The sequence below is a fragment of the Vulpes lagopus genome, chromosome 20 (genome assembly GCF_018345385.1).
Source record: "Vulpes lagopus strain Blue_001 chromosome 20, ASM1834538v1, whole genome shotgun sequence".
Taxonomy (NCBI): domain Eukaryota; kingdom Metazoa; phylum Chordata; class Mammalia; order Carnivora; family Canidae; genus Vulpes; species Vulpes lagopus.
Genome location: NC_054843.1, coordinates 18,192,780 through 18,214,489, shown reverse-complemented (window position 1 = coordinate 18,214,489; position 21,710 = coordinate 18,192,780). Strand labels below are relative to the sequence as shown.

The 21,710-nt window shown below is 38.1% G+C and overlaps 1 protein-coding gene across 1 annotated transcript; it reads right to left on the bottom strand.

The window, feature by feature from the left end:
- Window positions 1–399: 399 nt before the first annotated feature.
- On the bottom strand, window positions 400–21,051 carry MRPL39 (mitochondrial ribosomal protein L39). The gene is made up of 10 exons (XM_041734837.1): window positions 20,912–21,051; window positions 19,720–19,926; window positions 17,410–17,549; window positions 14,894–14,993; window positions 13,840–13,907; window positions 11,345–11,457; window positions 8,631–8,696; window positions 7,589–7,742; window positions 3,683–3,730; window positions 400–503 (listed from the first exon to the last, which is right to left on the bottom strand). Exons 1-10 carry the CDS (start codon window positions 20,973–20,975, stop codon window positions 456–458), a joined length of 1,008 nt encoding a protein of 335 aa, XP_041590771.1. The 5' UTR covers window positions 20,976–21,051; the 3' UTR covers window positions 400–455.
- Between the last annotated feature and the right edge of the window lie 659 nt (window positions 21,052–21,710).

The following is a 21,710-nucleotide window of genomic DNA, read 5'->3' as shown; positions in this document are numbered from 1 at the left end:
AAAAGGACTGAAAGAGAAAACATGTCAAAATGTTACATCTGCAGAGTCAGATGGCACAGGGTTGTTTCTGCATAAAATTTTTATTGTGAACAGCCTATGTAGTTTTAACCTTTAAAGAAAGTAAAAAGTAAAAAAAATAATAAACAACCATATAAATCAAATGGAGAAAAATGACAGTTAATCTTTTTTTAAAAAAGATTTATTTATTTGAGTAAGAACCCAAGTGGGGGGAGGGGTAGAGGGAGAAAAAGAATCCCAAGCAGACTCCATGCCAAGCACAGAGCCTGACACAGGGCTCCATGTGAGATCATGACCTGAGCTGAAACCAAGAGTAGGACGCCCAACCCACTGAGACCCTCTGGTGTACCAACAGTGAAGAGTTATAAGCAAACACAAATATTTCATAGAAAACTTTTATTTTAATTTACTATACATATTTAAATTTTAGGAAGTCACTAGGTCGATGCACTTTCCTCTGTAGGTTTAGTTTGATCTTCAGTTACCTGTAAATACACAAATACTTTATTTTTCTAATAATAACCACTTTTAGTTTTACCTTTCACCCACCATTTTAAATCATTCACAGTCCCTCTCCTATAATGACCGTTGGTCTTTCTCCTTCACTAGTAATTATTATAGAAATTTAAGCAGAAAAAGAAGAAAACTTACAAGGCCAGGTTCCCAATATATCAAGTAAAGTACAACAATTTCATTAAAAATATAATCTGAGGCATGTCTAGGCTTCTCCAGCTTGTAATTTTATTTTTCAATTACAAAATGAAATCATTCATGTGAGAAAAATACCAGCAATGCTATAACACGGTATTTTAAACCAACAGATTTTCTTGGAAGGTATAATTCTATTTTAAATACAGTGGATCACAGGTTTAGTAGAAATACATATGTCCATATTTCTATTCTGTGTCACTCAAACACATCAAACAGCTAAACTTAGTCCTCACCATCCCAATATCCACCCCACCTCCAGCATTATCTTTCTCAGTGAAGGGCTCTACCCAGCTGTCCACACCTGCCATTAGAGAATCTGTGGTTCTCTTACATGCATACTCAATCAACAGTCCTAATTCTACCCAAGTGGCTTTCACTGTGGCACCTGAACTTCAGGATCTCATCACCTTCTATCCCTCTAACGGGACTGCTGGCTTAAGTCACAGCTTTCTTCCACACTGCCTCAGAGTAAGCTTTTAAACATGAATAGCTGACCAATAGGTCACTTCCTTTTTCAAATTCTCCAGTTACCTCTAATCACTTCCAGGAGGGGAATGCAAATTCCATATTATGGAAGACAAGCTCCTCATATGCTATCTCCAACAGACTTTTTTTTTTTAATAAATTTATTTTTTATTGGTGTTCAATTTGCCTCTCCAACAGACTTATTTTGTTGGACCCATCACCCACCCTACATATGAATGTACATTTAGGTTCATCTTAAATTCACCACGCTCTCCATTGCTCCATGCCTCTGGCAAGCAGCTTCCTCTGAGATAACGCCCAACCCATCCCCCAGCAAATTATCTGCCAGGCCCAATTTTAGTCATCCTTTAAAACTAGCGTAAGCAACACCAATCCCTGGGAACCTCCTTTAACCAACCCATCAGCTTGGTATGGGTCCTTTTCTGTATGCTAGAACTCCACATGTACACCCAACTGTGGGCTTGTAAGTCCAGCTATCCAGTAAAATAACTTCTCTGAGGCCAGTAAGTAGGTTTTGTTCATTTCTGTATCTACAGCTCCTGCCACATAACAGACACTTGGTATGTCTATGTTAGTTGAATTAATGAACCATATCTTTAACCTATTCCCTTTAAACAAGCAAAATGGAAAGAAGGAAGCTGAACCAGAATAAATGTTGCAAAAACAGCTACTCACTGATTCTTATTAGATACTCTGGGTTACCTTCTCTACTATTTTTCTACATTATATACTCATTTCTTCTCTAGTTTCTTAATCTAAAATGATCATTATGATGAAGGGGATTAAGAGCACACTTATTGTGATGAGCACTGAGAAATGTATAGCATTAATGAATTATTATATTGTACACCTGAAACTAACAGCACTGAGTTAATACTTGAATAATATATAAATTAAAAATAAATGATAAAATGATCATGTGACCAAAGAGACAAAATTATTCTATCCATTCAAAAATATTTTCTCTTCATGAGAAAATTAGATGTAATCTTTACACAAGAATATTATGACTATGTGCCTCAACAATAAATTGTCTGTAAAATTATTAATAAAGACTAGGTTTGTACATCATCATAAAAAAATAATTACGTAGCCCACATACCAAAGGTTGGGCTCAAAATTTGGCATGACATATATATATAACAAGCCCGGAATGGGTTAACAGACTGACTATAAATGTACCAGCAAAAACAATTAGAAAACCACATGAGGAGTTAGATAACAAGTGGAAATTTTAAGAATGGATGTTTGTTTAGAGATCATTCTGCTAAACATGAAATGTTCAATGAAGATCGTAAGACTTGGATGAGGTACTGAAGAATAAGTAGGATGTATTCTATTATAGACAGGAAAAGAAATGGAAACAGATCCAGGCAGAAAAACTGTCATGAATAAACAAACTTGAAAATAAGTCTGAGTTAACAATACTAATATCATATATTTGAAAGTTACTAAGAGTAGATTTTAAAAGTTCTCACCACATACACACAATATGTAACTCTATGAGGTGATGGGAATGCTAACTCACCTTATTGTGGTAACTAGTTTGCAATACATACATATCTTGAATGATTACAACATACATCTTAAACTTAGACAATGCTATATGGAAGTTATATCTCAGTAAAGCTGGGGAAAAAATAAAGTGATATAAGAGAAGAAGAAGAAAAGAAGGAGGAGAAGGAGAAGAAGAAAGAAGAAAGAAGAAAGAAAAAAGAAGAAGAAAAGGAAGGAAGGAAGGAAGGAAGGAAGGAAGGAAGGAAGGAAGGAAGGAAGGAAGGAAGGAAGGAAAAGTTTGATGTGTGTTTATAAGCTTGACTAGAGTGGAAAATTAGGGTAACTATGAAGGGCTCATGAGGCCAGATTACACAGAATAGCTATCAGATAATGTAAGTAAAGGATGAGCACTTAGTCCATGAAAGAGTAAATAGGGACAGAATAGCCAAAAAATATAATCATTCATACTTGTGAAATCTAAATGCTAATGACACAGAATGAACTAAAAACACAATTACTCAAATACTGTTTTTCAGGACATTTGCACATTGAATGTGACAACCAATAGTCAACGCAGCTTTAAAATACATCTGAAAAATCTTAATCTTTAAATAAATGCTCATTAAGCTTACAAAAAAATTATCAAAGACCTAATTAACCCACTGGACCCACTAAGAACTATCACCTCTACAGAGCAGTATTCTTATTCTTCTTCAAGTTCTACAATATCATTTCCATGGTAGTAACAAACAAGAACAGGAGAATTGCCAAGTTACAACCATTCTCTTGCCAAGATTCTACTGGAGTCAACAACTATAACACTGCTATAACACTGCTTTAGCTATTAAGACAACTAATTACTTTTTTCTTTCATTTTCTTTTCTTCTCTTTTTTATTTGTTGTGTTGTTGCTTAATTCCAATAAAAATTTCTTCATGAACAGTACTCGTTAGCTGTCAAAAAACACTTACCATTTTCCGAGATCTTTCCAATAGTTTATGCCATATAGTAAAATGTGCCTTGAAAAGAAAAGATTCACTATGAATTAAATAGAGCAATAAACTAAAATAAAAGGAAATGAGTCTTACATAGGTTTTAAACAAAAACATAAGAAGTCAGGAGGTACTAATAAGGCTAAATGGTTACAGAAGTAGAGAGTAGGGGGAAAAGGTACTTTACAGGATAGCTGCTTCATTTAGCATGTAAGGGGAAAAAAAGTAAGTACTAAAAATGCCATTCCTCCTCTTTTATCCCTCCTCATCATTACCATAACAGACAGCACTCCTTCTAATGGGAAGCAAAACTCTGCCCCACTTTCCCATGGGCTGCAAGTCTTTCCGTAAATAGCCATTTTCAACAGACTAGAGGTCATTCGTCAATCACTAGCAATCACAAGGAGAGGTTCATCAAGAACCAACAGTGACTGACCATGACATCTTAATGCTGAAACAGCAGTTCTACAGGATTTAGCAAATTAACCCAAAGAACAAGAAAAACTAGTGAAGACAATAATAAGATTATAGAACCAATTTATTTAATCCTTAACAATTTTATATAGGAGGGGAGTCTCAGAAGGCACAGATGAAAACTGTGCAAAATGCATAAGGATCACACCAATTTTACTAAGTCATTTAAAGGTGATACTGAGGGGGACACCTACGTGGCTCAATAGTTGAGTATCTGCCTTCAGCTCAGGGCATGATCCCTGGACCAGGGATTGAATCCTGCGCAGGGAGCCTGCTTCTCCCTCTGCCTGTGTCTCTGCCTCTCTCTCTGTGTCTCTTATGAATAAATAAATAAAACCTTAAACATAAATAAATAATAAATAAATAAATAAAATAAAGGTGATACTGAAGGATATGTGTGAGCCAGTGACATCACACTGAATAACCTGGTAAAATCCAGGATAAAAGGTAAAATTACTATATGCATGTATAAATCCCTCTGGAGAAAAGATCAGCATCGCATTTTTAAAAAGAAAATGATGGACAGCTGGTGCAAACCCTACAACGTGGCTGATGGAGAAAGTGGTATGAGAGGTCAGAGAGGCAGGCAAGGGCCAGATAACGTAGGGTTTTGTGAGACAAGGTACAGGGTTGGTATTTTATAAGAAGCCCCTGGAACGTTTTGGGCAAAGGGATTACGTGATCTGATTTGTGATGAAAAAGGTTATTTGGCTACTAAGTAGAAAATGTGTTTTGGTGGGGGCAGAAGTGAAGGGATGAAGAATAAGAGCAGTTTGGAAAGGGTAGTGGTAGTAGATGAGATGCTACACAACTGAGGGACTTGGCATGTTTTAGAATTAAGAGTTTAAAAGATTTGCTGATGGATGTCATGGGGCATGGATGGGAGGGAAACAGAATCAAGGATTACCCACGTCTAAGTAGATGATGGTGTCATTTACTGAGATGCAGACAGCTAGGAAAAGAAACAGATATGTGGAAAAAATCAAACATGTAAAGGACAAAAGATAAAAAGTACAAAACGCTGATGAAGGATTTAAATAAAAGACACACTATAAAAAAAAAAAAAAAGACACACTATATTCATAGACAAGAAGATACAATTTAGTAAAGATGTCAATTCTCTGGGATGCCTGGGTGGCTCAGCAGTTGGGCATCTGCCTTCAGCTCAGGGCATGATCCCCAGTCCAGGGATTGAGTCCCACACTGGGCTCCCTGCAAGGAGCCTGCTTCTCCTGTCTATGTCTCTGCCTCTTTCTCTGTCTCTCATGAATAAATAAGTAAAATAAAAATAAAAAATAAAAAAAAGATGTCAATTCTCTCCAAATTGATATAAAGGCTTAATACAATTCCTATCAAAATCCCAATAAGACTTGTCAATACAAAATGATTATCCTAAAATTAAATAAAAAGGCAAAGAATCTAAAATGGATTCACAATAGTTTAAACAATTTTCATAAATAATAACAACATGGGATGAATTATTCTACTTGATTTCAAGAACTGTTTATAGCTAGAGTAATCAAGACTGTGATAGTGGCAGAAGGACAGACACACAGATCAATGGAACAGAATAGAGAACCCAGAAGTAGAACCATACGAATATACCCAACTGATTTTTAACAAGGGTGCAAAAGTAATTTAATGGAGGAAGGACAGCCTTTTTAACAAATGACGTTGGAGCAATTTGACATGTATAAACAAGAAAAATGAACTACAACCTAAATCTCACACCTTATACAAAATTTAGCACAAAATGAACCACAGACTTAAATATAAAACTATAAAACTTTTAGAGGGAAAGTAAGAGAAGAGAATCTTTGGTATCTAGGTCCAAGCAAAGAAATCTTTGAAGTAACACCAAAAACATAATCCATAATCAGAAAAAATGATAAACTAGACTTCATCAAAATTAAAAACTTCTGTTCCACTAAAAACTTCTGATCTTTTGTTAAGAGGATAAAAAGACAAACTACTGATAGAAAATATATGCAATACATATTTAACAAAAGACTAGTATCCAGAATATACTGGGAAAAAACTCAAAATTCAACAGTAAAAAAGCAAACAATCCAATTAGAACATAAGCAAAAAACATCAACAGACTTTTCACCAAAAAAGATACACAGATGGCAAATAAACACATGAAAAGATGTTTAACACAATTAGCCAACAGGAAAATGCAAATTAAAACGACAGTGAGAAAACACTATAAACCTATCATAGTGGCTAAAATAAAAAATAGTGACAATGTCAAAAGCTGGCAATGATCAAAAAACTGATTACTAACACATTGCTGATGGGAACAGTAAAATGGTACAGTCACTCTGGAACACAGTTTGATGAGTTTCCTAAAAAAAACTAAGTATGTGCCTACCATTCGACCCAGCAATTGTACTCCTGGGTATTTATCCCAGAGAAATTAAAACATATATTCAAAAAAAACCTGTACACAAATGCTCACAGCAGCTTTATCCATAATAGCTAAAAACTAGAAACAACCCAAATATCCTTTAACAGTGGAATGGTTAAACAAACCACAGTAGATCCATATCACGGAAGACTGCTCAGCAATAAAAAAAGAAACAACTATTGATACACAGAACTTCAATGAATCCTCAGAGAATTACACTGAGTGAAAAAAAGTCAATCCCAAAGATTATATAATGTATGATCCCATTCATGATATTCTTGAAATGAAAATTTGTAGAAGAGGCTAACAGTTGGCAGGGGTTAAGGAGGTGGGGGTAGGGCATAGGAGAGTGAGGGTGGCTACAAAAGGCAATCATGAGAAAGCCTTGCGAAGAGATTGTACTGCATCCTCACTGTGTCAATGTCCATACTCTGGTTGTGAAACTGTGCTACACTTTTACAAGATGTTATCATTAAGGAAACTAGGTAAAGGTACTTGGGATCTCTATATTATTTCTTATAACTGCATGTGAACCCACACAGATTTTTAATTATCTCAAAATCCAAAGTTGAATTAAAAAAAAAAAAAAGCATTAACAAAGGGTGGGAACAATATGGAAAATAACAGACTCTGGGTCATGAATAGATCAGAAAAATTAGGGAGGAAGAGCCTGCCAAACCTAAGTCCACAAGGCATTCCAGAAGATCCTATCAATATGCGCTCCAATAATCCTCAGTGTACCCTCCTCCCTTATACTAATTTGAAAAATTAAAATTACTATCTCAGTTTGATTCAAGTTTTTCAACTAATATTTCTTTTGTTGAATGATCTATTTATATTCCAGGGAAAATTGTTTTTATCATAAACCTGAATTTACAAAGTATTAATGTCATATAACTTAATGAAAATCATAATGTATGTCCTTCAAATTGGTAGAAATTCAAGATCAGAATCACACCCACCCTCAAACTGGACAACCTGAAACTTTAAGCTTTACTTACTTTTAAGTGTACAGGTAAAGACAGACCCTGGAATCTTCGTACAAGATTCAACTGGTTGGCTTGAAGATTATGAACTGCTGACACTTCATACTGGAAACAAATACTAGTTCTTGGAATGAGAGGACCCTCACTCACATCAATGAAGTCACCAAATCTAATTTGATATTAAAAACAAACAAACAAAACTTCAAAATCAAACCATTTATAGTAGTTTGGAAAAAATCTATTCATTCTCTTTGGGAAAATGTCCCTAAGTCAAGAACATTCCATGAGGAATGTTCAATTCAGTCTCTATTGCTCCTGATACAACAATCTCACACGAGGAGTTAAAATTATGAAAATTAATGTCAAGTGACCTTGTTCTTTATTAGCTTTGATATAACTTTAGAGATTTTTAAGATCACTGAACATATCATGCTATCAAGTGAATCCAATGTCTAAAACTCATCTACAACCTCATATATAAACTCATTGCATAGAGTTTAAAACTCACTGTATACAACAGATTGTCCAAAGAGCAGCTTTGTAGAAGAAAAATAACTGAGTCAAGAAAACATGAGGCTGAGAAAACAGAGGCCATGAAGTCACTTCTGCATATGCATTGTCCTACCTCCCTCATCCCTGTATCAGAAAGCACATTCCTAGTTTAACTACTTATATGTAACATAAGTAGTAATTAACTAGTCAGTATTCATATTTGTACATAGACATGAATCACGTTCAATTCGTAACAATGAATATTTTGCCCAGTTTCAAAATTAACTTTTAAAAATCACATTTTTAAAGGATGTTTTCAACTCTCAAAATGTGGAAATAAAAATAACAATAAAATGAGGAACAGAAACTACAACTGCTCCTGAAGATAATTTAAATCTCCCAGGTACCACCATACCAAAACAATGAGCAAAGCAGCAGAAATTAACGTATTAAGAATAACAAACTAGGGTACAAATTCATCTTTTTCAGTCATATACTACATCAGGTAACAATAAAGCTAAGCCTTCCTATAAATTAGCATGACAGCCAATGTATTTTTACTTACCTGTGTAGCTTAACTATTCTCTCAGGGTTCTGAGATGCCTTCTCTTCTATGAAATCCATTTTGTACCTAAAAAGCAGCAAAGGAAAAAAAAAAAAAAAAACTTTTACTTCACACACACACACACACACATACATATAAAGGTGTTTAAGTAACCCTCCTCCCTTTCTCTTCCTCTTAAGCCATAGTTTTTGAAAGAAGGGTTTACACCTGGAGCCTCCCTTCCTTGAGTCTGGCCACAGCCTCACGACTGCACCAAACTGTTGTCCCCAAAGCCACAGGAACTTCCCTGGTTTGAATAGAATGGACACCTTTCTGTCCTCATTTCCACTGCTCACCTCCACCTCTCCAAATGCTCTTTTCCACCAGCTTCCATGACACTCCCTGTTTGTTATTTTAACTCTCTGGCCACGTTTCCCCTTCTCCACCCTCCAGGGGACCTGTCCTACAGCCTCTTTTCACAATGCATCCTCCCTGGGCTGGCTCCTGAATGTGTGCAGCTTTAATTACCACTTCTGCATTCCTCTCTTCCACAGTTCAGCTTCTAATCCACATCCCTCTCTGAGCTCTGAATTAGAGATCTAAGACCCTCCTGGACATCCACTACGATGTTCCAGAAGCATCTTATATTCTGAAATTCTCTCTTTTTAAAGATCTTATTTATTCATGCATGAGAGACACGGAGAGAGAGGCAGAGACATACACAGAGGGAGAGCAGGCTCCCTGCGGGAAGCCTGATGCGGGACTTGATCTCAGGACCTTGAGATCACAACCTGAGCTAAAGGTAGATGTTCAAACACTGGAGGCACCCAGGCATCCCTTATACTCTGCAATTCTCAAACAGAATAAAAACTTACTCCTTTTCCCACCAAACATATTCTTATTCCTGAATTCCTTAACTTAGTAAATGACACTGTCAACCTCAGAGATTTCCTGCTTCTCCTGTCACATCCCCTCCATCTAATTCATTGCCAAGTCATGTCAATTCTACTGCCTAAACATCTGTCAAATCTACCCAATCCTGTCACTACAGCTAATAGCAGAGGCGGAACTGCAAAGCCCAGGTTCAAATCAAAACTTTACCACTCACTACTAAGAGCTTTGTCTCTCTCTACCGCAGAGCTAAATAAATACTACGTGTGTGTATGGAAGGCTGGGAAGCATTAGTTCACACAAAAACATCCACTTACTGCCACACCCCTCTGCCAAAGCCCCCCATACATTATTAAGGGAGCCAATTCCCTTGAATACTTGTCCCTTTTGCCCTACCTGTCCCCTGAGAGCCAAAGCCACTGAAGGCTCCCCCTATAGCAGAAAGGCTCAATCACTGATCTATCTTCAACCATCCAAAATTCTCTGTCCCCTCAAACTTGCCCCCAGACCATCCCTGCATCGTTCCATACATTCAACTAACTTTTCAAAGTCCTCCAAGCCCCTCCTAAACTTTGGAAGCAAAGTAGAGGGAACGGGAAATCTCCTTGAATGAACATCTATAGTACACTACGGTAGCTATGGACCACTTAAATATAAATTAGTCCTAAATGAAATATGCCTCAAGAGTAAAACACATCAGATTCTGAAGATTTGTATGAAAAAGAGAATATAAAATATCATCAATTTTGTAATATCACATGTTGAAATAACATTTTAGATATAGTTTAAACAAGACATATTATTAAAATGTTATAACTTCACCTTTTCTTTTGACTTTTTTAATGTAGCTCCTAGAAAATTCAGTTATATAGATGGCTCACATTATATCTCTATTAGACAGCACGACCCCAGAATGGTAGCACAGAAGTGTCTTGACATGTTCTGATAATCAAAGGAATATTCTTATAGAATCAATGGTAGTTTGGTTCTACAGAACTTTCTGCAATCTAGTTCAGTTTAAATAGTAAGTACATCCCTACTGCTTTTAAGTCTGGTTCCAGGATATGTGAAATATTACAAAGTAATCCTATGAGAACTTACATCTCAATTTATAAATACTTGAAGAAATTCCAATCCATAACATTGAACAATTTGCAGGGGCATATTCTGTCTTGAGAATCTAGTATCTATGTTATGTTTTTCACAATGCAGATTTCCCTAATTAGTTGTAATTTCAATTAGATTAATGTTAAAATATAGTTTATGTTGTTACAATTAGTAGAAGGTAAATTGGAAGTTTTCTGAGTGGGAAAGGGAATTGAGGACCCAGGGAGGATTTAAAATGTTGGCAAAGAAAATCCACCAGGTGGGTAATTCTGGTACAGAAGACTAAGACCGGCTCTATGAATGTTAAACTTGGGCAGTTAGCTCCCTCCAGACACCTGGCATTCTCTGTCTCACCCTTGTCATTTAAAGAGCAGGAGGATGAGAAGGAAAGGCTGCCAAATGAAAAAAAAGAATACAGTTCCATACATTCTATCACTTCATGATGGGAGGAAAAAGGGGAAACACACTGTGATGTTGCTACAAAGTGAAGGACTGGCCAAAGAAACAGAGAAATAAGATAAAGTGAGAAAATTACTGAAGGTGGGGGGGAGAGGTTTTTTCCGTGAAATAAATAATGAGATGAATCACAGTAAATAGGCTGGTACAGAAAAAGAGATCTTAAAGCTAAAAATAAAGTGTCTTATACACATTAAACATAAAGATTCTGAAGAACTATTTTCTTCATTACATATAATTTTGGGAGGTTTAATCTCACTTCCAAAGAAGCCAACACTTACTTGTTGTGCTGAAATATTTCTAATGCCACTTTTGCTTCCACTTCCAGAGTTTCAAATGGAAGATCTTTATAAATTAAAGCACGAGCATCTTTTGTGAGGGAACGTAGGTTCTCCTTCAAAATGAAAGTATTAACTTTTTGTAACAACGTAAAAGCATTTCTCCATAAGGCAGATAGGATAAAACTGTAAGCTAAATATTATAAACCTAACTAAAAGAAAAAGCAAAAGCAAATTTGTTAGGAAAGAAAGTTATTAATTTATAACAATTAAATATTTGGACCATAAAATGTAGGGTTAGCAATTTATCCCAATCTATAAACTATGAAACTTGTAATTTACTTGTAATTAAGGTCCCAGCCTATATTAATAGTTATTAAAGATAATCCTACAAAGAAATCTTAAACATTTTAAGTTATACAACCTCATAAATGTTTATTAAAACAATGACGCAACTGGAAATACTAATAAAAGTACAAACGTTTGTTTACATTGTAAACTACGCTTTTTTAAATGCACAGGAAAAAATTATTGTCATTCAGAAAGTTTCAGCAGGAAATGTAATGTCATCATTGGCCCTGCCCAAAATACAGCATATATCTAATATTAAAAATTCTCATTTAATGAAAAGCCACTTTTATGCAATTAAAATGATTGATTAATACACATTAACAATATTTATGAGGCTTTTAATAAAAACTGTAATTAAGTTTTCATATTATAAATCATTACTAATACAGAATAGGCCAAGCACTGTTACGCAAGTAATTTTTGTAAGAAAATTCTTTCCATAAACTTCCTATTAGACTTTTTTGCATGAAATGACTCTTCTCCATTCTTAATGGCACAATTTATAATAAATTCACATTCATGATTTTATACAACTGTTACTTGAATGTAACTCTCTACCACTTTTTCTAAATGGTCCACCTAACCCCATGGTGCCTGCAATTAGCTAGTATGTTTTTTTTTTTTTAAGTTTTATATTTAAAAAAAGGATAAGGAAAAAAAAAGGATAAGGAAGCAGCAAGTTTCATAGATAATGAGAACCAAATCTTGATCTTATTAGTTTTTACTTAACTCCCCCAATAAAGTGAGAATCCTTTCTTAAATTTGAGGGCATATCAGAAATTAAACTGACACAAGTTCAGAGATCAGGAAGAAAGAGTTCGGTCTCTTCCCTGCCCTGTGGCCCCCCACCTTTCTTTCTACTCTCTTCCCTTTCTCCTTTTCTCTCTTTGTTCCTTCCTGTTTCTCTCCTTCCTCCTTCATGATATTAAGCAATTTAAACAGGATTATACTAGAAATAACTTCCAAAGCCAGAATTTAAACCTGGATCTGCACGGACTCCAAAATTTTGCTTTTAGAAACTACAATATTTCACTAAATCTAAAATGTACCACTAAGGAAAAAACACTACCAATTACAAGATGCTAGCTACTGTAAGACACATTTTTTTCAGAGATTAAAATGTGAAAAAAATATACACTGTACCACTGATAAAATGGTATGGTACACCACCTTTCCTTTTCTGATCTCCAGACTTCTAATTTGTAAAACATATAGTTTTGCTTAAGAATCAGGCATTTGCCTCTTCTCCCCAGTCATAAAGTGAATTTCTAGGCTTAACATCTCAAGGTCATCAACACACCCTCCCTACAGAGCATCTGATTTAGATCGTCCTTGTTAGCCAGGTCCCTGGTGCTACCCAATTTCTAGACCTAGAACACTCATTACACAACCAGACCGTTTACCAAGAGTCTAGTTTGTTGCAATTTGGGTTAGTTTTGTCAAAGTCTGATTCTTAATTCACTCTACTTGTCTACTTGTGTCTTCTCCCTCATACATAGGGAGATCTCACAGTATGCAACAGGCTAAAATGGTTTAGGGCAGTGGTTTCCAAATTATGCTCAGAGGATCTAAAAAAGTAAGGAGGCTCCAGACCTCCCACCACCACATCAACCAAGGTGGTTCAGCTTCTTCTATATTTTATATTCTGGGCATCTTGAAAACTACTATCTTAAGAAACAGAATGAACAGTACCAGGAAGAAAGTACTTTAAGCAGGCTATAAAGCTTGCATAGAACTGACCACATTATGAATACCCCCATTCATTTGCCTCTATCTTGAATACACTGAAAAAGCACAACACGGATAGATAGCTATGTAAGTAGTATCTTTTAAATATCCTCAACATGGGGGACCCCTGGGTGGCTCAGTGGTTTAGCGCCTGCCTTCAGCCCAGGGCGTGATCCTGGAGTCCCGGGATCAAGTCCCATGTCGGGCTCCCTGCATGGAGGCTGCTTCTTCCTCTGCCTGTGTCTCTGCCTCTCTCTCTCTCTCTCTCTCTCTCTCTCTCTCATGAATAAATAAAATCTAAATAAATAAATAAATAAATATCCTCAACATGCAGTATCATTCAACGATACTGAAATAGGAATCATTCTAACAAAGAAAGGCACAGATTCTAAAATTAATATTCCAAACACTATACTTACTTTTGTTGGCATCCACTCATCAAGTCTCTTATCCAGAACTACATCATAGCAGAAGGCTCCACAGATTACTGTAAATTCAACCAAAATGAAAGGCAAAATCAAATCTGTCACAGAATTACTAATTGGCAACAATTAAATATTTAGACCATAAAATGAAGGGCTAGCAACCAATCTCTCTCAACTCTACAAATTATAAAACTGTAACCATTACCCCAGTTCTTGCCAGAGCTCTACCAACTTTCCCCTTCCCAAAAAACTAACTCACCTTTTGTGAACATAAAATCACTCGTATTTTTTAAACAATCATATTTTCTTCCAGAATATTGTCACTATAGGTGATAATATTCAAATAATTACTAGGCATAAAAATTCTAAAAGAGTAAGATATTTAATATGTAATGAATGAATAAATGGACATGAAACGAATTTCTTTTTTAATGTCTTCTAAACGTCTTCATTTTTGTTTTGTTCTTAGAATCATCATTGAGCTTTTTAAATATTTTTAGTGCAAATGTTTCTATCTTTTTAAAAAAAATTACAAATGTAATCCTACCACACATACTGACCCAAAATCCCAGTTGTATCAAAATTTCAGAGTGTAAACTCTCCCATCTCCCCCAAATGGTGTCCCTCTCCAGAGTCATGGCCATTTTCTGGTGAAATGGTGCCACCCAAACACAGCTTTCTCCAGAATTCTATTTATACTCTCATTTCCTCCTCCTCCAACTCAATTTGGAAATGCACGCTTAAAGTGATAGGAAACAAACCCCAAGACAACGTAATTACATGAAATTCATATTCAAAAAAAAAAAAAAAAAACACATTCTCCTTGAATTCTATTATGTTAATTACTGACCTACAAAAATTAAATAAGATGACTACGTTACCCACTATAAATGGAATATAAGTGACAGTAATTTATATTACATAAAATTAGAAATAAGCTCAGAAAAAAAAGCTCTATAAAGTATCAGAAATAGGTACCAAGCTATTCAAAAATTACCAAAATGTGTGTGTGTGTGTGTGTGTGTGTGTGTGTGTGTGTGTACATTACCAGGAACTTCTGGAGCTCTGATCAAACTGACGACATATTCATCTTTGAATGCCCTCTCTATCACACAGCCCATCATCATGGCACAAGAACGCCAATAAGCCTAGAAAAATAAAATACACACAAACAAAATACATATTACGATTCACTAAAGTTTCTTCAATATTAAAATTTAGGTTAACTTTTGACTTAGGAACTATTTCTCTGTTCATCCTCAGCATGTAGTAATAGTGAACATCAGACCACAACATTACCTCTATGATGCAAAAAGCACAAAAGAACGAAGCACCAACTTGTGCTGTTGGCAGTTTCTGCACAAGTTATCAGATATTATAATGTTTATCAAGTAACAGATAGTTTTACTATCTGGTAGCAACTTTATCTTTAATCCAGGATAAAGGTATCTCGTTAACAAACTTGTGCTAGAGTAAAAAAAATATATAGATAGATAGATAGATAGATAGATAGATAGATAGAAACCTGTTTAAACCATATGTAATTGAGAAGGAAAACTCAACTTTCAATTTATGACTCCTACCCTATACCTAACATCACATAGCACATAACTCAAGTTATTCATATTTACAGCAAAGCAACCTATTAACTGGGCTTTTCTTTACTAGCATTTTGATGCATGGACATGCCTAATATGGGTATCCACACAATGACCTTGAGTCATAAAGAGAAACACATACCTGCACCAGACCTGCCCATCTTATGTCCCATATGGGCACCTGACTTTCATAAGCTCTTTACCACAGCTGAGGACTAAAAGAGTGGGATCACTTGGCTGTGTGTAGCAGACACTGTTCCAGAATGTTTCTTATAGAACCACATAACATACACGAAAAACAAGTACAAACCCAGGCCTTGAAGACAAGCAGCAAAATGCACTTCCTCATCTATCCTACTTAAATGTTTTTAATGTCTGTTGAACTCGAGTCAGAATGCCTAGATTAAAATCTAGGCTCCAGGGACGCCTGGGTGGCTCAGCAGTTGAGCACCTGCCTTTGGCCCAAGGCATGATCCTGGAGTTCCAGGATCGAGTCCCACATCAGGCTCCCTGCATGGAGCCTGCTTCTCCCTCTGCCTGTGTCTCTCTGAGTCTCCCACAAATAAATAAATTAAATTAAAAGAAAAAAAAATCCAGGCTCCACGGTTCCCTAAACTGAAGCTACTGAAACTCTTCTTGTTTCAGTTTATCTATCTGGAAAGTGGGAATAACGATACCTATTTTTATAGGATTTTTATGAAGATTAAATGAGTCAATACCTATAAATCACCTAAGACAGTGCTTGACACATAATACTTGATGTTAGCTATTATTATCCTGTCATTTTCTTAAGGGTTTCGTTACAACCTCTTTGTAATGAATACCTATTGTATGTATGTCAAGGACTAGGTCCAACAAGGGACATGATCCCTATCTTCACAGAGCCAAGAATCCAATGCATTCAACGGTTCATGTTGCAAGGCAATATTAAAATACTGTATCCAGAGATATTAGCCAAGTGTTGTAAGGCCCTAAAGAAAAAAGGGATTCATTCTGGCAAGAAGAAACAGAGAAGACTCCACAGATATTTTAACTGAACTATAAAAGAAAAACAGGATTTTAAGGGAGGAAGAGGGCAGCCCAGGTGGCTCAGGGGTTTAGCGCCGCCTTCAGTCCAAGGCGTGATCCTGGAGTCCCAGAATCGAGTCCCACATCCGGCTCCCTGCATGGAGCCTGCTTCTCCCTCTGCCTGTGTCTCTACCTCTGTGTGTGTGTGTGTGTGTGTGTGTGTCTCATGAATAAATTAAATCTTATAAATAAACAAACAAACAAATAAATAAATAACAAGTGGGAAGAAAATACCCAAAGTTGAAGAAGAGCATTAATAAAAGCCAGGAGGCTAACACAGCCTAAACTATTAGTGATCAAGTCCTCTAATATGCCCAGAGCAAAGAGGAAGTGGAAAGAAGCCATGGAAGTGAAGCTCGAAAATCAAACTGGGTCAGATCACACAGGGCCTGGAAAGGCATGGGAAAACCTTTCAGGTCATTCCTGAAAGTTACCGGGTAGGGAAAAAGTGACAGAACTAAGGATTGTGTCATTTAATAAAACTCTTACAGTACTACTCAGGAAGTCTCTAGTATTAAAATACGGGGTGGGGGCAGATGGTTAAAAAGTTACTGAAATAATCCAACAATGGTCAAAGGTTGAATTCAAGCAGTAGAGGCAATGAAATATAGAGTAACCAATAAATGTTAGTGGAATAAAGACATGGATGTAAAAGACAAAGTATATCGTCTTCTCAAAGCCAAATACAAAGAAAGGAGGCCAAGTTCAAGGATATTTTGAATTGTGAAAATGCCTAACCAACAAGCAAAACACTGATTATCTAGTACATTACAACATTTGACCTTGGCCATATCTGCACATTTCAAGCTCTGCAGCAAATAGATTTTAATAAAAAGAGGAAGAAGAAAAAAAAAAAAAAAACTAGAGGGGAAAAAAAAGAACATAGGGGCAGAAATACCTTATTCACTTCTCCTGGATCAGGATCTTTGAAAGTAAGAAATTCAATTTCACAGGATTTGGTCAAAGGCTTATACATGTCCCAAGGCTGTCCGTCCACAAGAGCCAGGATGGACTTCCTGCAGTACCACTCACTTAAATCTAGGAATTTAGAAGAATAGGTTGAAGGTCTAAATCTAACAAAACCCAAGAAAGATCACATGTTTAAGTGCTACATTAAGAGATAAAACAACAGAAAAGCAAGATTCTGCAATGACCTCCTTCAGGAGAAAAAAGTCTTATATATTACATTTGTAACCAATAATAAGTAATACCCAACACAACCAATGTATTAACAAAATTCCCAAAAACACTTACAAAAACCATTAAGGCTAAGTCTAATTTCAAATTAATCTGTCAATTATTAAAGAGTAAAACAATGCTCTAAGAGTTACACTTAAATATTATGAGAACAGCATCATGAATATACTTGGATATATGCACACACAACTTAGGTGAAAAAAAAAAAACATATAAACATACATCCATAGTAAATCTGGTCTAAATGGGTTTGGGGTCTTGCTCCCAAACCTCCTGTTACTTCCCTAACATGGCCTATTCAAGTTAAATACCATTAATGGTCTTTAATTTTTAGTATGAATTCACATATAAGCCAATCAGCTCTGGTCTGTTCTTTGACCAAAATGCACTCCAACTCCAACCCTGATTAGATATTTTTCAAGTACATAGCTACTCACAGAAGTGGTGAAACTACAGGTACAGGATCTAAGATCCTTACGGAGGGGATCATGTCTCTTTTTGTTCACTCATTAGTACATTCAGAACCTAGCACCACACCTGTAATACAGTAAGCACTCAAAAGTGTAGTGAATGATCAGAGGTATGAATGCAAGCGAATGTCTGCGCAGGAGTCATGCTGAGGGTGGTTCAAAGGCTTCATCTCCACATGTGAAATAGAACTATAAGAAGTATTAAATAAGGAGTAGGAAATAAGGAGTATAAAACTCCTTAGGGCTTGTACTTTGTTTATCCTCCTCTGTCCAACAAATGTTTACAAACAAGTAAACAACAATTCTAAGTACCAGACTAAGGTAAGATCAAGAGTGCAGACTGGCTTAAACTTTTAACTAAAACTGCTAATTACTTAAAAGGAATTATTACTGAGTTTTCCAAGTTTAAACAACGCGGCTAGTCATGCATAAGTGAGCATGCTGGTGTATACATCTATTCTGGAAGCTTCCTAAATTTAAATATTACCAGTTCTATCAAAGCATTTGGTCAAAAATAATACACAGGGGCACCCGGGTGGCTCAGTGGCTGAGCGATCACCTTCGGCTCAGTTGGTGATCCCGGCATCCTGGGATCGAGTCCTGCATCAGGCTCCCTACAGGGAGTCTGCTTCTCCCTCTGCCTGTGTCTCTGCCTCTCTCTGTGTCACTCATGAATAAATAAAATCTTTAAAAATAAAAATAATACATAAAGAGAGCCCTCCCTTCCCTTCACTGACACACCAAATCACACAGAGCTTATCTCCTTGAAGCTATGAACACAACACATACTGTTGCCCTAATCACATTCGCCCCATGCATGCATCCATTTACACATTTACTACACTCACACATAAGTAGGAACAAAACCATAACACACAGTGAGGTGACTGGTAAGCAGGTAAGATTTAAGTTAGGCCATAAAAAGCGAGAAAGGAAAAGGAGGCCAAAAAAGCTGGTCATCCAAGGCCAGGGCAGTTCCTCAGCCCCAAATTCCTTTGATGAGACCCACATGGTGACTGCTCCCATTACCCCAGCGCTGTCTGAAAAAGGTCAAGGGGCAGCCCTGGGTGGCTGGGTGGTTTGGCACCTGCCTTCCGCCTGGGGGTGATCCTAGGGTCCCGGGATCGAGTCCTGCATCGGGCTCTCTGCATGGAGCCTGCTTCTCCCTCTGCCTGTGTCTCTGCCTCTGTCTCTCTGTCTCTCATGATGATAGATAGATAAATAGATGATAAATAGATAGATGATAGGTAAAACAGAGTAATAACACCTCAGCCTTCCTCCCCTTGAAACAAACATAGCCCCTCAAACCTGGCCAGATTCAAGCAAGTCCCAAGACAACCTGTGCATTAGGGTACCAAGCTGTCAAGGCCCACAGGACCCTCAGAAGCTAAAGCGACAAGTGAACCGAGAGCACGATGCTCGATACAGGAGAACTTCCGAGAGTTCAGGGAGCAAGAACCTGGCCCTGCCTCCCCCGAGCCCGCTCCTCCGCTCGGAAGCGGTCAGGTCTGCATCAGTCTGCATCCCGATGCGCTACTCACGCATAGCACAACTGTAAGGCGTGGAAACGTTTTTGTTCATCACAAAGACCGTGCCAGGGTCCGTTTTCCCAACGTGCTTGACTTCGATCTTCTCAGTCCGAGGAGTTAACGATAACTGCCTGGTTTTCTCTTTATTAAAGAGGTCATTCCGCATTTCTATCAGTTCTGCCGGTGACAGGCGAGACGCTGGGGATGCTGCTATCCATCCTGCGTAAAAGGTACAAGAAATACACACAAGGGAAAGAACGAAGAACACCCCGGGGTTACCCCAGCCCGCACTATCCTCCTCCAAGGACAGGCAGGATGGGAGGCCACAGAAATATTAAGATGCGGTTCCCCCACCCCCCGCAAAAAAAAAAAAAAAAAAAAAAAAAAACCGCGCTCGCAGATGAACCTGAAACCGCTTTCTAATATCGATGATTAAAATATGCCACAAAGGGGGATCCCTGGGTGGCGCAGCGGTTTGGCGCCTGCCTTTGGCCCAGGGCGCGATCCTGGAGACCCGGGATCGAATCCCGCATCCGGCTCCCGGTGCATGGAGCCTCCGCCTGTGTCTCTGCCTCTCTCTCTCTCTGTGACTATCATAAAAAAAAAAAAAAAAAAAAAAAAAAAATGCCACAAAGGACAGAAACCCGCGGCGGGCCCGGATCGACACCTTTCCTTCAGCTTTTGCTCCTTTCGCCCCCGGACGTGCCCCCGCCCGCCAGTTCCTCTCGTGCTCCCATCGACACTTTACAGGGAGACGAGGGGAGGCAGCAGGAAGCAGAGTCGGGGCGCGTCGCTGGGAAGCGGAGCGAGGCTCAAGGCGGTCGCCCGGCAGGGGCCCGGGGACGCGAAGCTCCAGGCCCCTGGGGATGCTTCGCCGAAACGGTCAGTGTCTGCAGCGAGAAACGCTGAGCGGACTTTCCAGACCCTCCATCGGGGAGCACGTGACGCAGCCCGCACGGGCGCTCCGAAGGGAAAACCAGGACGCGGCTGCCCGGGCCGCGGGCTGCCCCCCCGCCCCCAGGGGCCCTAAGCTCCTCCCGCCGCCCCGGGAGCCCCCGCGCCCCGAGGTCTGTAACCTCAGGCCGCGGAGCCGGCCACAGCCGGGACCTAAAGACCCTCCTCCGCCCCGCCCCGTGGGGCCTCCCACTGAGCAGACAACCCTTCAAGCCTCGCTTTCCGCGCCCCCCGGACCGCGGAAACTCACTCCAGCCAAGCCCGCCACCGGGGGCGGCCCGCCCGAGGCGCAGCCCCCAGGCCCGCGCGGCCATTGCCGCCTTCGCTGCGGAAGGGACCGCCTCGCGCGGCTCCTCTCCTGCCCTCCTCCCCGGAAACTCGGAGCACGCACCTCGCGTTCCGTAGGACAGTTTTGTTCCGGTCCCGACGCTCGCGGCGGCGCACCGCCTGCAGGGGGCGCGTTTGCGCCTCGCTGAAGATCAGTGGCGGGAAAAATGAATGGATGGATGGATGGATGGATGGATGGATGGATGGATGGATGGATGGACGAATGAGAAAGAAAGAAAGAAAGAAAGAAAGAAAGAAAGAAAGAAAGAAAGAAAGAAAGAAAGAAAGAAAGAAAGAAAGAAAGAAGAAAGAAAGAAAGAAAGAAAAAAGAAAAGAAAGGAAGAAAAAAGAAAGAAAGAAATTGATTAAAGGAAAGAAAGAGAAAGAAAGAAAAAAGAAAAGAAAAGAAAGAAAGAAAGAAAGAAATTGATTAAAGGAAAGAAAGAGAAAGAAAGAAAAAAGAAAAGAAAGAAAGAAAGAAAGAAAAGAAAGGAAGAAAAAAAGAAAGAAAGAAATTGATTAAAGGAAAGAAAGAGAAAGAAAGAAAAAAGAAAAGAAAAGAAAGAAAGAAAGAAAGAAAGAAATTGATTAAAGGAAAGAAAGAGAAAGAAAGAAAAAAGAAAAGAAAAGAAAGAAAGAAAGAAAGAAGAAAGAAGAAAGAAAGAAAGAAAGAAAGAAAGAAAGAAAGAAAGAAAAGAAAGAAAAGATCAGTGGCGAGAGGT

Coding starts and splice junctions, on each gene's coding strand:
- MRPL39 (XM_041734837.1), bottom strand. CDS start 20,975: ATGGCCGCGCGGGCCTGGGGGCTGCGCCTCGGGCGGGCCGCCCCCGGT. Junction 17,550..19,719: donor GCCTTACAGTTGTGCTATGC/GTGAGTAGCGCA, acceptor CTAAATTCCTAG/ATTTAAGTGAGTGGTACTGC. Junction 3,731..7,588: donor CTTTACCTGTACACTTAAAA/GTAAGTAAAGCT, acceptor TTTCTTTTCAAG/GCACATTTTACTATATGGCA.